The sequence below is a fragment of the Amphibalanus amphitrite genome, unplaced genomic scaffold (genome assembly GCF_019059575.1).
Source record: "Amphibalanus amphitrite isolate SeventyFive unplaced genomic scaffold, NRLGWU_Aamphi_draft 002135F_arrow, whole genome shotgun sequence".
NCBI lineage: Eukaryota > Metazoa > Arthropoda > Thecostraca > Balanomorpha > Balanidae > Amphibalanus > Amphibalanus amphitrite.
The window spans coordinates 24,142-38,433 of record NW_024883628.1 but is presented as its reverse complement, the minus strand read 5'-3'; the positions used below and the strand labels follow the sequence as shown (position 1 = coordinate 38,433).

The 14,292-nt window shown below is 45.3% G+C and overlaps 1 protein-coding gene across 1 annotated transcript; it reads left to right on the top strand.

Moving 5' to 3' along the window:
- The first annotated feature begins 11,228 nt into the window (after positions 1-11,228).
- Positions 11,229-12,222, top strand: LOC122376433 (RYamide receptor-like). Its single transcript, XM_043356302.1, has one exon. The coding sequence runs from the start codon at positions 11,229-11,231 to the stop codon at positions 12,165-12,167; it is 939 nt and encodes a 312-aa protein (XP_043212237.1). The 3' UTR covers positions 12,168-12,222.
- The last annotated feature ends 2,070 nt before the right edge of the window (positions 12,223-14,292 follow it).

The window sequence follows — 14,292 nt, the reverse complement described above, 5'->3', positions numbered from 1 at the left end:
AATTTTGGATACCTGTAGGGAATTAATTGAACTTTATTCTGACAAAGTTTCAAAAATATCAGACGGAAATTTTTGAGATATCGAGGTTTTAGTGACGTCATGATTTCTGAGTTTTCGACCAAAAACGGCATATGTTAAAAAAAAATCGTATAAAATCACAGAATAGACATACAGACATGCCGTAAACGCCATTAGACTGCCAATACCATGAACAAACAAATGGCTATCTTCGATTATTGATTATCGTTCCGCATTTTCCATAATCTTGAACTGAATCTTGACAATTTCTCGTGACTACTTCACGACCATGATATATGCATTTCTTAAATTGAACTTTTTTAGCCAAACACGTACACATATGATAAAATGAATGTCACCATCGTGTTCTACGCCCCAAATTACCCATAAAACACGTGCCACAGGCTACGAATATCAGTTTTGATTTTCGGGGATATGTGCCTACCCGGTTGACCTGACCTTGACCCTGATCTATGCTTGACTGACCCCTACATGGAGCTGACACTCTTATAGGCCTTATATGATGGATTGTGCACCGTTCTGACAGAGTTTATGACGAGAGGCGCCCATTGCGAAGTCCTGAAGTCCATGCTACTGAAAGGCCGATTTCAGATGTTTGACCTGACGTTGACCCGACCTGTGACCTCAAAATTCAACTTTCAAGTACTCATCTGAAGCGTCTCGTCGCGCTCTTTCGTTTGCCGCCTCGTGCGTTTCGCTGCGCCTATTGGTTCTCGAGTTATAGGCTGGGGGCGTTTAACGCCCCCCCCCCCCCAGCAAACGGTGGGTGGCGAAATACCCCAGCAACTGCCGGGTTAATGATAGCATGACAAAAAAAATATATGCACATATGAATTGAATCATTTTGCGTAATCAGATTGCGATCAAAACACTTCACACAGGTTTTGCCCATTTATTAATATTAATTGAACTTTTTGCATTATTTCATTTGCACTGCCGCCGCCAGCCCGCAGCCTGAGCAAATTATCATCGGAATGACTTCATGCACATCGCAGGGAGCATGGCTATTGGATATTACCAAAGTGGCAACTTTGATCAGAGGGATGAGAGATTAGAACCGATGTAAATCAAAGGAATTTTCCATAAGTGGTGAATATCTGTAGAATCGAGATTCCGCGAAAGCTTTCGATAAGCTGTTGCTGGATAGTGGAGACTCAACTGCTTAGCTATTATTTAAAATGTTTTGAGTAATCCTAGTAAATCCTTATGGAACTTAGCTATTATTACCAATTACTGGTCTTGTAGCATGTTTTTTGTGAAGAAAAGAAATATTTTCCGGCTTATAAATCTATCCAATAATTATTTGTTTCCGTAATGTTGTCTCGAACGGAAACCTCGTGCTGTCCTAGCCCTCGCCCGTATCAGGGGGGGGGGGGTCGAACGGACCCCCCCCATGGTTTTTCGCGAATAACTCGCGTAAAAAGCGGCAGATCGCGACGAAACTTTCAGTACCCTCGCGTTCATCAATTTCACACCTACCCTGAAAATTTCATGACCCTGACCCAAGTGACCTTTGACCTGTGACCTACTTTTCGAGACCATGTTTGGCTGGAATCACGATTCGGCGTATGTCGGCTCGCATTAGCCGCGCGTTTGCAGTCTTTTCGTGGTTTCAAGCATTCAAACGTGTGATATGATGTTGCCCCCATGCATTAGGGTGGGTGTCAAGGTCACCTGAAGGTCAGGTCAGGTCATTGACCTTTGATGACCTCGGTTCACTTTTTCGAGTTTTACATGTTTCTAGGCCAGTTTTTGGAGCTGAATTCGAATTTAGCAACCATATAAACATTTATGAAGTAGTTTTGGTGCCTTCGTAACATGTTACGAAGCTGTCAGAGGCGGTTGCCACCTACTACGAATACCCTTACTGGTTGACCTGACCTGACCTGACCCGACCTGGCCTAAATACATGAAGACATCATCTCTGATCAAAACTAACATGATATTTGTGATCAGCACCCCGAAAAACCCCAAAGCAGCCACACTTTACGACGTTCTAACAGGTCCCGATTTTCCCGCCTTTGGGGTCATTGACCTGACCTGCAAGGTCAACCAATGACCTAGGACCTTAAAATGGGGTATCATCGGCTTCCTCTCGTCACGGGCAACACGCTCGTTTTTTCCGCGAAGCTCTAGCTCGATCAGGGGCGAAACGGCAACCCCTTATACGTTCGCGGCTGGAAAAACACCAATACGGGCGAGGGCTAGTTGTACATTATGCAAATTCGGGTTAAAGTCTTCCGTAAATTATGTGTGCCTTCATCGTGAGTGAGCGCCCTAAGAGTGCTTCATATGCGAGTGGTTTATAACTCTGAGTGCCAAGGTGTGCCACTCTGAGTGCCAAGGTGTGCTCTGAGTGCCAAGTTCCAAGGTGAGGAGTTGAAGACCATATTTCGGAACCAGGACCCCTGGATCCGGGTCCAGATCCGGATCCACTAGGCAATTGGCGTTAAAAGCCGGAACAATTAAATCAGGAGGTGTGAAATTATAAAGACATTTGCAAAATCGGCTGCATATGGTAATGACAGCGCAAAATTAAACGCACAGAACAGCGACTGATATTTGAAATGATGTCACTGAACAGTGCTTGAAGGCACTTCTGAGATTAGTTTGTCATCTCTGAGTCAAAGTGCAGTATGTATACTTATATTAGCCGTTTTCACGGCGGGCTATCTGGTGATTGCACCTAATTCTCACCAAATATGCACCTAATCTCTTTGATGACAAATATCTTTTCATTAAATTTATTTCACGGTTTTAACCCGCGCGGGGCTGGGGTCTCCAGCCGAACGCGCGGGGCTGGGGGGGGGGGTAAATTTTACCCCCCCTGTTATCTCCCGAACTAATGGTCCGATTTGGAAAATTCAAACGCCAATCGAAAGCTCTCATCACGAACTACTAAAAACATGTACTTAATTTAAAGTTTGAGGTCAAGGTCAAGGTCAGGTCAAGGGTACAAATTGCAAGTTTCTACAGTATCGGCCTTGCACCGTAGTTGCCGAAGAATGGAGTCATGGACTGAGACTGATCGCCCAAAACGTGTTCTTAGGCTACCAAGACAATATTCGTTGCATACAATATCATTCAGAGGTCAAGGTCAAGGTCAGGTCAGGTCAGGTCAGGTCACCAAAAAACAAAATATAGAAAAGGGCATGTGCGACACATGTTTTATGGGTCATTTTACTCATAGAATTCAATAGGCACACTCAATAAGTGATATGGACCACCTCTGGATGAACTTCAGGTCGAGGTCAGGTCAAGGTCAGGTCAAGTGAGGTCAAATTTTGAAGTTGGTTGTTAAGGCCTAAAAAGGTGTCTATCTGATGCAGTTTTTCACGGCGAATCGAATGGTGCTATTTTTGTTTCCGTACGAGGTCTAAAACTTCCAAAAAAGTCATTTTTCAAAAATTTTGTGTGTCGTGACGTCATAAAATTTTGAATAACTCCCACATTTTTGAACCGATTCTTCTAAAATTTGGTATGTAGGTGCACATAGACCACTTCTCTGACATATATTCCGGTTTTTTCGATAGACTCAAAATTTTGGATTTTATAATGATTTTCCCAAAAAAGTCAGTTTTTTGAAAAAAAATTTAGGCCAAAATCCAAAATTTTCAAAAAACCGAGATAGCCATTTGATAGACAAAGTAAAATTACGTATAACCTTTTTTGTTACGTCTTGATTCCTTTAACCCGCGCCCGGCTGGGGGTCCTGGATTTCCACGCCCTGCTGGGGGGGGGTGTTTGAACACCCCCCTTGTAACTCGGCTCCTGGGCCACGTAGCGATACGCGGAAGGCGGCGTTCGAAAGAGCGTAAAAAATAATGATGAAATCACTTCGGTCAATTTTTTGGTCAGGTCAAAGGTCAGGTCACCAGAGGTCATTGAAGGCAAAATTTCGCCGATTTCCAGGTCGAATGGCGAAAACTTCCAAGAAGCCAACGCATAACTCGGGAACCAATAGAGCTACAGCGCCGCAGAAAAGCGCATTCGATAGCCCTATTAACGCCCTTTATGAGTAATTCTCTCAGATTTGACCTAACGTCAACGGTTTTGCCTGCAGGGGGCAAAAACTGAAAAAATAGCCGATTTTTTCGGAAACAGTTTTTCTGCAATAACTTTTGACCCAAGCCCTGTACGAGCTTACTTTTACCGGCATCGTGTTCCTCTCGTCAAGACGCATCGAATGAACTATAACTTGACCTTGAAAGGTCAACTTGAAAATTTGACCTCAGGTCAAGGTCATGACCTGACCGGAAAGGGTCATGTTGCATATCAGTCGATCCGTATCGTCGAGCTGAACACATCTAAGGCATTTTCATCGCTCTAGCATGTCTCTATCAAAAGTTATTTGCGAAAAACTGTTAGATACCATTCGTGACCTAAGATGACCTCAGGGCATAAACAAGGGTCACGGACACCATTTTCATGTTCAGTGTGTCTAAACCACTTGTAATTCGGTGTTTGGGAGTGTTTATAATGTCTTTCATCCAAAAGAGGCGCATTTCAATTTTCTCCCATTGACTTATAATGGGGAGGTCGCAAAATTGACCTGACCTTAGGTCATCGATATCAAAATTCTGAGATATACATTTTGTACATGCTATTGCTCTTAGCAATCGCTGAAAGTTTCAAAGCGATCGGTCACTCGGTGTAGCTATGACAGACATTGAAACTTTTTATGAGGTGAGGTCACTTCAAGTGACCTGGTGACCTGACCTTGAATGACCTTGGTCTGAAATTTTCACAACATGTGTAGAATTGATGTATAATAAGGTGTACCAAAAACGGCGGCGCTCCGCGCCGCCGTTTTTGAGATATTCGCGAAAAACCACAAGGGGGGTGTTCAAACACCCCCCCCCAGCAGGGCGCGGGTTAAAAATGAAGATGTTAGCGGCGTTTGAACTTTTGCCGTTTTTGAGGCGAAAATGGCGAACATGACGTCACTAAAACGTCAATTTCTCAAAAATTTTCCGACGGATTTCGCTCAAATTTTCAGGGAACGTGTCAAATTGATGTAAGAAAAGGTACTGAAAGTTTGGCGGCGCTGCGCGCCGCCGTTTTTGAGATATCGCAAAAATTCGCGAGGGGGGGTAAAATTTACCCCCCCCCCCCAGCCCCGCGCGGGTTAATCGATGACAATGTCTGATGATATGACAGGCAAGTATATAATCAATTAATGCAATCCTAGCTGATAGCTACTTAGAAATACACGGAATCTGATTTGAACCAAATCCTCACCAAATGTGCCCCTAATCTACACCAAATGTGTACCAGATGGCCGTCGTGAAAACGACTGTTCACGTTGAGCAATTGGTAATGCTGGCTTCTGTGTTCAACTCTTTAGATCGAGAGAAAGGCCCCAACTTTACAATGCTTAGTCATGTGTCTTGCGCTGTCCACCCTATTGAACCTTCCAGGCGTTGGGGGGGGGCATTTTTTGCCCCCTCTTTAGTTTTTTTTTCGATATATCTCGGGAACCGCTGCGCCGATCGTCACCAAACTTTCAGTACCCTCCCGGGAGCAGCTAGCGCACATGGTGACCAAAATTTTTTCCAAAGGCTATGATAGACTGGCCGCTAATGACGTAACAGTGACGTCATGTTTGTCATTTTCGACCCAAAAAAAGGTTTCGCGGGAAGAGCTGTCAGGCCTACAGCTTTAGAGATACAGAAAAATGTTTCAGACATAAAAGGTGTGGAATCAAAAGAACTACAAAACTGCTATTTCGGTTTTTCAAATTTTTGGGATTTTGACCCCCAAAAATCAAAAAATAGATTTTTTGAATATAATAGCCAACAGATCCAAATTTTTTTTTGAATTTCGAAAAACCGGAATATATGTAATAGCCCCTACCGCCTTCTATCTACATACCAAATTTGAGATCGATACCTCTTTTTTTGGCCAAGTTATAACAAAAAAAAAACTGTGTAAAATTGATGACGTCAAAATTGCAAACTCAATTTTTAGCAATTCTAGACCTCGTAGCGCAAAACAAAGACCACTATTAGACTCCCCGTGACGAGCTGCATCGAATCGATACCCATTTTATGCAAAAATATCAACTTTGACATTTGACCTTTTTGACCTGACCTTGACCTGACCTCCACCAGAAAGTGACCTAAACCGTACCTGATGGTCTTATAAACAACACCATTGAGTTGGAAATGAAAAACTGGCCATAAAACATGCATCGCATAACCTTAGTAAAGTTGGGCTCATGTGGTGACCCTTGGTGACCTTTGGTGACCTGACCTGTGACCTGACCTGGTATGACCAGTGACCTCTAATAGCAACATATGTACTAGACAACTGACGCCTTATCGCTGATTTTCGACAAAATGCGTTTTACTCGGTGTTACACGGGGCTTCTAGGGCAAAGCCCTAGAAGCCCCGTGAACGGTGAAACATTTTATCTTTGACCTGACCTGTGACGTCATCGGTGACCCCGAGGTCAATGAAATTTGGTTCCCCTTGACAAATTTGACAGGGCTATCGAACACCGTTTGAATTTTCTGGATCCGTCCAGTAGTTTCGGAGATACGGGGGGGGCAAAAAAGTGCCCCCCCCCCCCCCACCGCGTGGAAGGTGGCTGGTAGGCCCACCGCCTGCCGGGATAGGGTGATATGAGACATGCGGCTGCAAGGCGTATATCACTACTAATAACCTGTCTAACGATATATTCATCAATTATTTAGTCGTCATTCACCCACACTATCACGATGCCACGAGCAGGGCCATCGTTCATCTGCTATTTATCATCATTACCACCGTAAATGGACCCGAACGGCTGAACACGATCGGCTTATAGTGTCTGACTGTGAGCAGTTTTACATCGATCACAAACCGTCTCCATGAGATCTTGACCAATTTGTATCGGCAATTTATCTCCGCTCCATGCCAGTGCGCGTTTGCCGATGGTCTGTCTGAACGTAGTCAGGAATGCCATGAAATTGTGTAGATACTTGGACTCGTTTGCAGGTCAACTGAAGGTGAACCAATGGGGTTTTTAATTCGTAAAAATTACATTGTGTTCCGTTGTTTGTTTGCTGCGTATTCCACAACAGTTTTTGAAAACCAGAATGTGTTAAATCACTCGTTTGGAAAATTATTTGCAAATCTGAATGCATTCATTGAGGTTCCTTGGCATGTAAAGGTCAGGTCAAATATCAAAATTGAGCATATTGCTATGTTACATTTGTCCGTCCTGGTGCTTTCACAGCGGTAATCTCAGAAGCTACATGAAATCTGGAGGCGATCACATTATTAGTTTTCAAATAATCGCGGATAGTCGGCAAGGAGGGGGGGGGGGCATAAAAGCAGCCTCAGTCAAGAATTAATTCTCTTCTTGCCGGAACACGTTGCTCGTCTATGTAATAAGTGAATGAGGACTTTACTCCACAAGACATCGTTCGGGTCGGAGCTTTCGAATTGCATTTTCAAAACTTCGTCAGCGAGTCGTAATCGGGTTCGGGGGTATCGGTCGCAACGTTGCTCGTCTGTAGCCTGTAAATCTACATGTGTCTCGTAATTCCGCGACCGGATCTGTCAGAAGTGCTATCAAACTGCCTCACGATATCCCCTGGATATGACATGCGTATGTAGCGATTAGTAAAGTTCAGCCAACTGCAGAATAATTTACAGACGTGGGATGATGCCAGCTCAGTTCCTGGGACCCTGTATGCCAGTGCATGCAGCTCTAGGTCTTGGAATGGCTGATGTGAGGAAACAAGCTTTTGCTTCATTGCGTTGCCCTGGTGAGCGCGCGACTCATCTTTTTTTCTCGTGTCTCGTCTGTCTGTCTGTATGTCTGTCTGTCTGTCTATCCCAGCGTTTTTTCAGTTAACGATTTGCCTGGGTTGCCTTTATTTAAATCTCATAAAAAGGTGAACACCAAGTCGTTGTTATGCCGTCATTATTTGCTGGCTTTCGAGTCACATTGGGTGCGAATTCATTTCGATTCCGTCATCTGTTTTTGTTTTCCGGTTTATCGTGCTTCTACCACGGGTCAAACGTCTAATGCTTTACGGCATTAAACATTTGTCATGCACCCTGCGATTGTGAATTCCAGACATTATTCCCCAGACTGCATAAGAACTTCAGCACAATAGCGCAAGGCCGTGAGCTTTGAAATGATATGAAAGATGGTTGGCCCTTGAAAATGAAAGATGGTTGAGTTTACGAGACAGGTTTGGCATTTTATTACATTAAAACGGTGCTGGTGCTGAAATAATATTTTTTTTTGCGAAAATCCAAGAAACAATGACAAGCATGCATACGACCTTGCCGCTTCTGGCCCGTCTGACCATGATTATAGACTAGTGCAATCAAAGAGTCGTGCGTGCGTACCTTCTCTATTGATAGCGGCTCATGCGATGATGGATTGATCTCTTCTTTCATTCTTAACTTTAAAAGTTTTGGGCAGGAGTTTAGGCGACAAAGACTGGAGTCGTATAGGGCTCTGAGAAGAGCTCTAAAGCGTTCAAAGTTTTGAGTGCTTTGCTTAGGATGAATAAAAATAGATTGAGATCATTAATCATCTTTTGCGGTGTCGGGCTTTTATCTTAGCGGGTTGAACCCTTGAGGTGCGATAAATGACGATAAACCTATAACGCAGGAACTTCGATCACGTTTGGTTCGTGTTTAGATTAAACGACTATTTTCGGTTTAACCCTCGCCGGCACAGGCCATTTTGAGTCCTTCGACGGCACAAGGGGGGGGGGGGGGGTTGGTACGACCCCCCCCCCCCACGCGTTTGGCCCCTGATCGAGCTAGAGCTTCGCGGAAAAAACGAGCGTGCTGCCCGTCACGAGAGGAAGCCGATGATACCCAATTTTAAGGTCCTAGGTCATCGGGTGACCTTCCAGGTCAGGTCAATGACCCGAAAACCGGGAAAATCGGGACCTGTTAGAAAGTCGTAAAGTGTGGCTGCTATGTGGTTTTCCGGGGTGCTGATCACGAATATCGTGTTAGTTTTGATCACAGATGATGTCTTTAAGCATTTAGACCAGGTCGGGTCAGGTCAGATCAGGTCAACAGGTAGGGGTTATGACGGGTATTCGTAATACGTGTCAACCGCCTCGGACAGCTTCGTAACATGTTACGAAGGCACCAAAACTACTTCGTAAATGTTCAAATGGTTGCTAAATTCGAATTCAGCTCCAAAAACTAGCCTAGAAACATGTAAAACTCGAAAAAGTGAACCGAGGTCACCCGAGGTCACCAAAGGTCAATGACCTGACCTGACCTGACCTTCAGGTGACCTTGACACCAACCCTAATGCATGGGAGCAACATCAAATCACATTTTTTAACGTTTGAAACCACGAAAAGCTTGCAAACGCGCGGCTAATGCGAGCCGACATGCGCCGAACCGCGATTTCGGCCAAACATGGTCACAGAAAAGAGGTCACAGGTCAAAGGTCATTAGGGGCAGGGTCATGAAATTTTCAGGGTAGGTGTAAAATTGATCAATGCGAGGGTACTGAAAGTTTCGTCGCGATCGGCCGCTTTTTACGCGAGTTATTCGCGAAAAACCTTAGGGGGGGTTGCATCAACCCCCCCCCCCCTGTGCCGGCGAGGGTTAACCCGGCAGTTGCTGGGGTATTTCGCCACCCACCGTTTGCTGGGGGGGGGGGGGCGTTAAACGCCCCCAGCCGATAACTCGAGAACCAATAGGCGCAGCGAAACGCACGAGGCGGCAAACGAAAGAGCGCGACGAGACGCTTCAGATGAGTACTTGAAAGTTGAATTTTGAGGTCACAGGTCGGGTCAAGGTCAGGTCAAACACCTGAAATCGGGCTTTCAGTAGCATGGACTTCAGGACTTCGCAATGGGCGCCTCTCGTCACAAACTCTGTCAAAACGGTGCACAATCCATCATATAAAGCCTACAAGAGTGTCAGCTCCATGTAGGGGTCAGCCAAGCATAGGTCAGGGTCAAGGTCAGGTCAACCGGGTAGGCACATATCCCCGAAAATCAAAACTGATATTCGCAGCCTGTGACACATGTTTTATGGGTAATTTGGGGCGTAGAACACGATGGTGACATTCATTTTATCATATGTGTACGTGTTTGGCTAAAAAAGTTCAATTTAAGAAATGCATGTATCATGGTCGTGGAGTAGTCACGAGAAATTGCCAAGATTCAGTTCAAGATTTTGGAAAATGCAGAACGATAATCAATAATCGAAGATAGCCATTTGATTGTTCATGGTATTGGCAGTCTAATGGCGTTTACGGCATGTCTGTATGTCTATTCTGTGATTTTATATGATTTTTTGAACATATGCCGTTTTTGGTCGAAAACTCAGAAATCATGACGTCACTAAAACCTCGATATCTCAAAATTTTTCCGACCGATTTTTTTGAAACTTTGTCACAATAAACTTCAATCAATTCCCAACAGGTAGGTACCTAAAATATGGCGCGCCTGCGGCGCGCTGTTTTTATGCTATGGCCCGGCGAAAAAAGTGGGGGCGTTTAACGCCCCCCCCCCCCCAGCAACTCGCGGGTTAAGGATCAACATGTGTATTGTCAGAAAATCGTACGGCAAATCTACAGACTCTAAACCAAAACAATGAAATATTAAACTTTGTGGTCATATGACTTCGTCACGTACTAAACAACGCTCCATGGCCCCGACCCCTAAAAAGAATTGTTGACATAGTTAGATGCGAATCTGATTTGGAGTTACATCTGTGTGTATTTATAGATTAGAAAATATACAATTTTTGTGTAATGCACGCATCTCTGCTCATTGAGGATTTCATTGACAGGCAGCTGGATATGGTAGCTCACCTATAACTGACGGACAAAGGCACGTGCAGCGTCTACCGTCTGATCCTCCGGGTGTGGTGGGGTCACCCATCAACATCGCTTCAGACCGTAACGGTCACTTCAGATCGTAACGATCGCCGTGGCTCGGTCGGGCCAAGAGCCATCGGACCGCACCGCGAGGACGTCGAAGAACGGCACGTCGAGTTGAGTGACGTAAGGCACCGCGGCAGCACTGAAGTCTCGCAGAGGACGTGGACCGTTCCGGGACGAGGTGTGTTTAGAAGAGCGTGATAACGAGGGGTGGGACAAATAAACAATTCGGCGAGTGTGACGTAACTGTTATAAGGCCGAAGTGGCTGGCCAAACTTTTTGCTATTTTAGTGGACGAGGACCGCGATCGAAGGACCTTACCATGTCCTGGAATTCATCCTCGGCTCTGCCGTCTCCGGCGCCGGAGAATCACGTTTTCGTGTCGCCCAGCAGCCGCCTCGGTGCCCCCAGCGTTAACGAGACATGTCTGGAGGCTGCACAAGCTCTGGGTGACCTGCTTCTCGCCAACCGTACACTTCACGAGTGTGCGTGCGCCAGTCGCAACATCTCAACCTCCGAGTTCCGCCACTGGAACTGCGGCCAGTTCGATCCGATCATCAAGACCTCTTTCGACGTGGTTATCCTCGTCTCCTACATCTCTATCATGATTGTCTCCCTAGTGGGCAACACTCTCGTCTGCTACATTGTTCTTTCGTCTGCGCGCATGCGCACAGTCACCAACTACCTCATCACCAACATGGCCGTCGGAGATCTGCTGATGACGCTGCTCTGCGTGCCCTTCACCTTCTCCAGCGTCCTCCTGCTGCAGCACTGGCCCTTCGGCGCCACCATGTGCTGGCTGGTGTCCTTCACGCAAGCCGTATCGGTCTTTGTGTCGGCGTTCTCCCTGATCGCCATCAGCGTGGATCGGTACCGCGCCATCATCTACCCGCTTCGTCCTCGCGTGACGCGTCAGCACGCGCGCCTCTTCATCCTCCTCATCTGGCTGCTGGCGATCGGCACGTGCGTTCCCATCGCGGTAACCTCCCGCCTCTGGCAGCCGCCACATCGCCGCTTCATCCTTAACGACCTATACGTCTGCGACGAGCACTGGCAGCAGGGAAGTCGCGAGCAGTACAGCATGGCCGTGATGGCGCTGCAGTACTTCCTACCAGTCCTGGTACTGATGTACACCTACGGCAGAATCGCACTGGAGGTCTGGGGGAAGACGGCGGCGCTGTTTGAGCAGCGAGACCCACGAGAGGCGCGCCTGGCCAGGACGCGACGCAAGGTGAGTCCTGCAAGGGGTTCGGGAAACTAAGCGCTTCTTTCGTATTTTCTTTCTGTTTCTGTCTTTCTTTCTTTCATTCATTCTTTCTTTCATTCTTTCTTTCTTTCTTTCTTTCTTTCTTTCTTTCTTTCTTTCTTTCTTTCATTCTTTCTTTCTTCCTTTCTTTATTTCTCCTTTCCTAACTGTGCGATGGTAATGGTGGTGCTGATGACGCTTCACTGGTTTGTGGTTTCTCTTGCAGGGCGGCAGTATAGTCGGCTACAGAATGATGTTCCACTTTTCACAGGCAGTTATTTGCCTGGAGTGGTAGGCTGTGCCGCATCACACGGGCTGAGTTCACAAATTATAGCTTTGTCCCAATGCTGACAATCGACACGCTTAATTGCGTGATAACGGCACAACTTAGCGCTCCGGTCAACTGATAGCTTCTGAGGAGTGGAACATCATTTTGTAGTCGACTATACTAAGTACTATGCATACAAAAGGATTGTTTCACCTTAGGGTGTTTCTAAGTCACCAGACTAGCTGGGCACAATCTTTGAGCCCGATTGCTGATATCCTTGTCTTGCATACTTCTGGTAGGAGTAAAGGTGTCTAACTGGTCATGACAAATCTTGTACGCATTTCTTGCACATCCACTTATCAATGAACAAGCTTATGTAGTTATCGCCAACGGTGGTGTTCACTGCAATGCACTGTTTGGCTCACCTTATATCTTTGATAATTTGTGACGAAGATATTGCCAACATCGGGATCTGTGAATGAAACTAAGTTTGTCAGTGCTGTATCCGGCCAGAAAGTTTTATCAGTTTTATCTTGCTTGCATACTGTTTGCATCAAAAACTTTTTTAGAACACTAGTCCATTTTACATAACAGTCCAGTTTCCATTTGGCTGACTATTTTCAAGACAAAAATCCGGAAGATATGACTATGCATAAAGACAGCACTAATTCTGGTGTTCTTTTAATACCTTCCTCGCTTTAATCTCCTTGCTCTGCTTGCTGCAAAGAGCCCAACCATCGTTGCTGAAACATTGCGAATTCAGCTGGTCTTTTCTCACGTCTTACCCAAAAGATGTTAAGCTGACGCTTTAGGGCCAGGCTGTGAGCTGTGAGTGTGATATTACCGTTTCATCCGTTTGCTGGAGAAAACACAAGGCAGATGGTCGTTTCACGCACCACACATTACTATTTAGGAGTCCCGTTTTGCGACTGTTGTCGATTAGAAACGTGTGGCATTGACGTCATTCCTTTTGATTAGTCATTTGTTCGCGGGTTTATTCTGCGACCAATTGTGGTGGCTCCGCCATTAGTCATTTCTATTCTGAGTAAGTGGTATTACTATGGGCCAACATGGTTTTTGGCCTAAGCCATTGCCATTTCGGTGGAGGCTATTTTGTTTGACCGCTCTGATGGTTCGTTAATCGTTTTGTATGTAAAAATAACAGTTGCTATCCCAATTACAGTCAAATACCGTTGATTGCCTTTTTCAGACAAGTTAATTATATACATGAGGTTTCTAGGGTGATTTTCTCTATACATTGTTTCCCCATGCATTAGGGCGTCACTGTTCACCGGCGTATCGGGACGACTCTTCCCTGTCAGCTACTGGCCGTTTTTAGATCATCCAACTCCTAACCAGTTATACCTAGCTCCACGAACCAACGAACCGAGGACAATAATTTCCAGATTTTACTTGGTTTGCACAAAGTGTACAAAAACAATGACAGGTCTGGGGCCGACAATCGCTATTTATGTCAAATGGGATTTGGCTGCTCAGTGAGCTTTTCGTAAAGAGAAAATTATTTATTGATGTCCCAAAATATATCGTTAGTTTTTCCTACAAGCAGACATGTGCATGGATCCGAGTGATGGATCTATGATCTCAGTGGATCTCGAAGCAAAGTACAGGTTGGGATCTATGATCTCATATGATCTGACGATAAATTAAGAACATGGATCTATGATCTGGGTGGATCCCACCATGCACCACATTTGAAACCATGTTTAAAGGGTTTCTATGCCAATAAGTGACACAAAACTATGGATTATGACGTGCAATCACATAAAATCACTAAAACAGAACGTTTGTGAGTTGAAACAAGTGCTTTTTTGGGAAATATGTGTTCACAAAAAAATAGGTGAGGATCTATGA

What these genes read in the sequence shown, in the direction of transcription:
- LOC122376433 (XM_043356302.1), top strand. Translation starts at nt 11,229, where the DNA reads ATGTCCTGGAATTCATCCTCGGCTCTGCCGTCTCCGGCGCCGGAGAAT.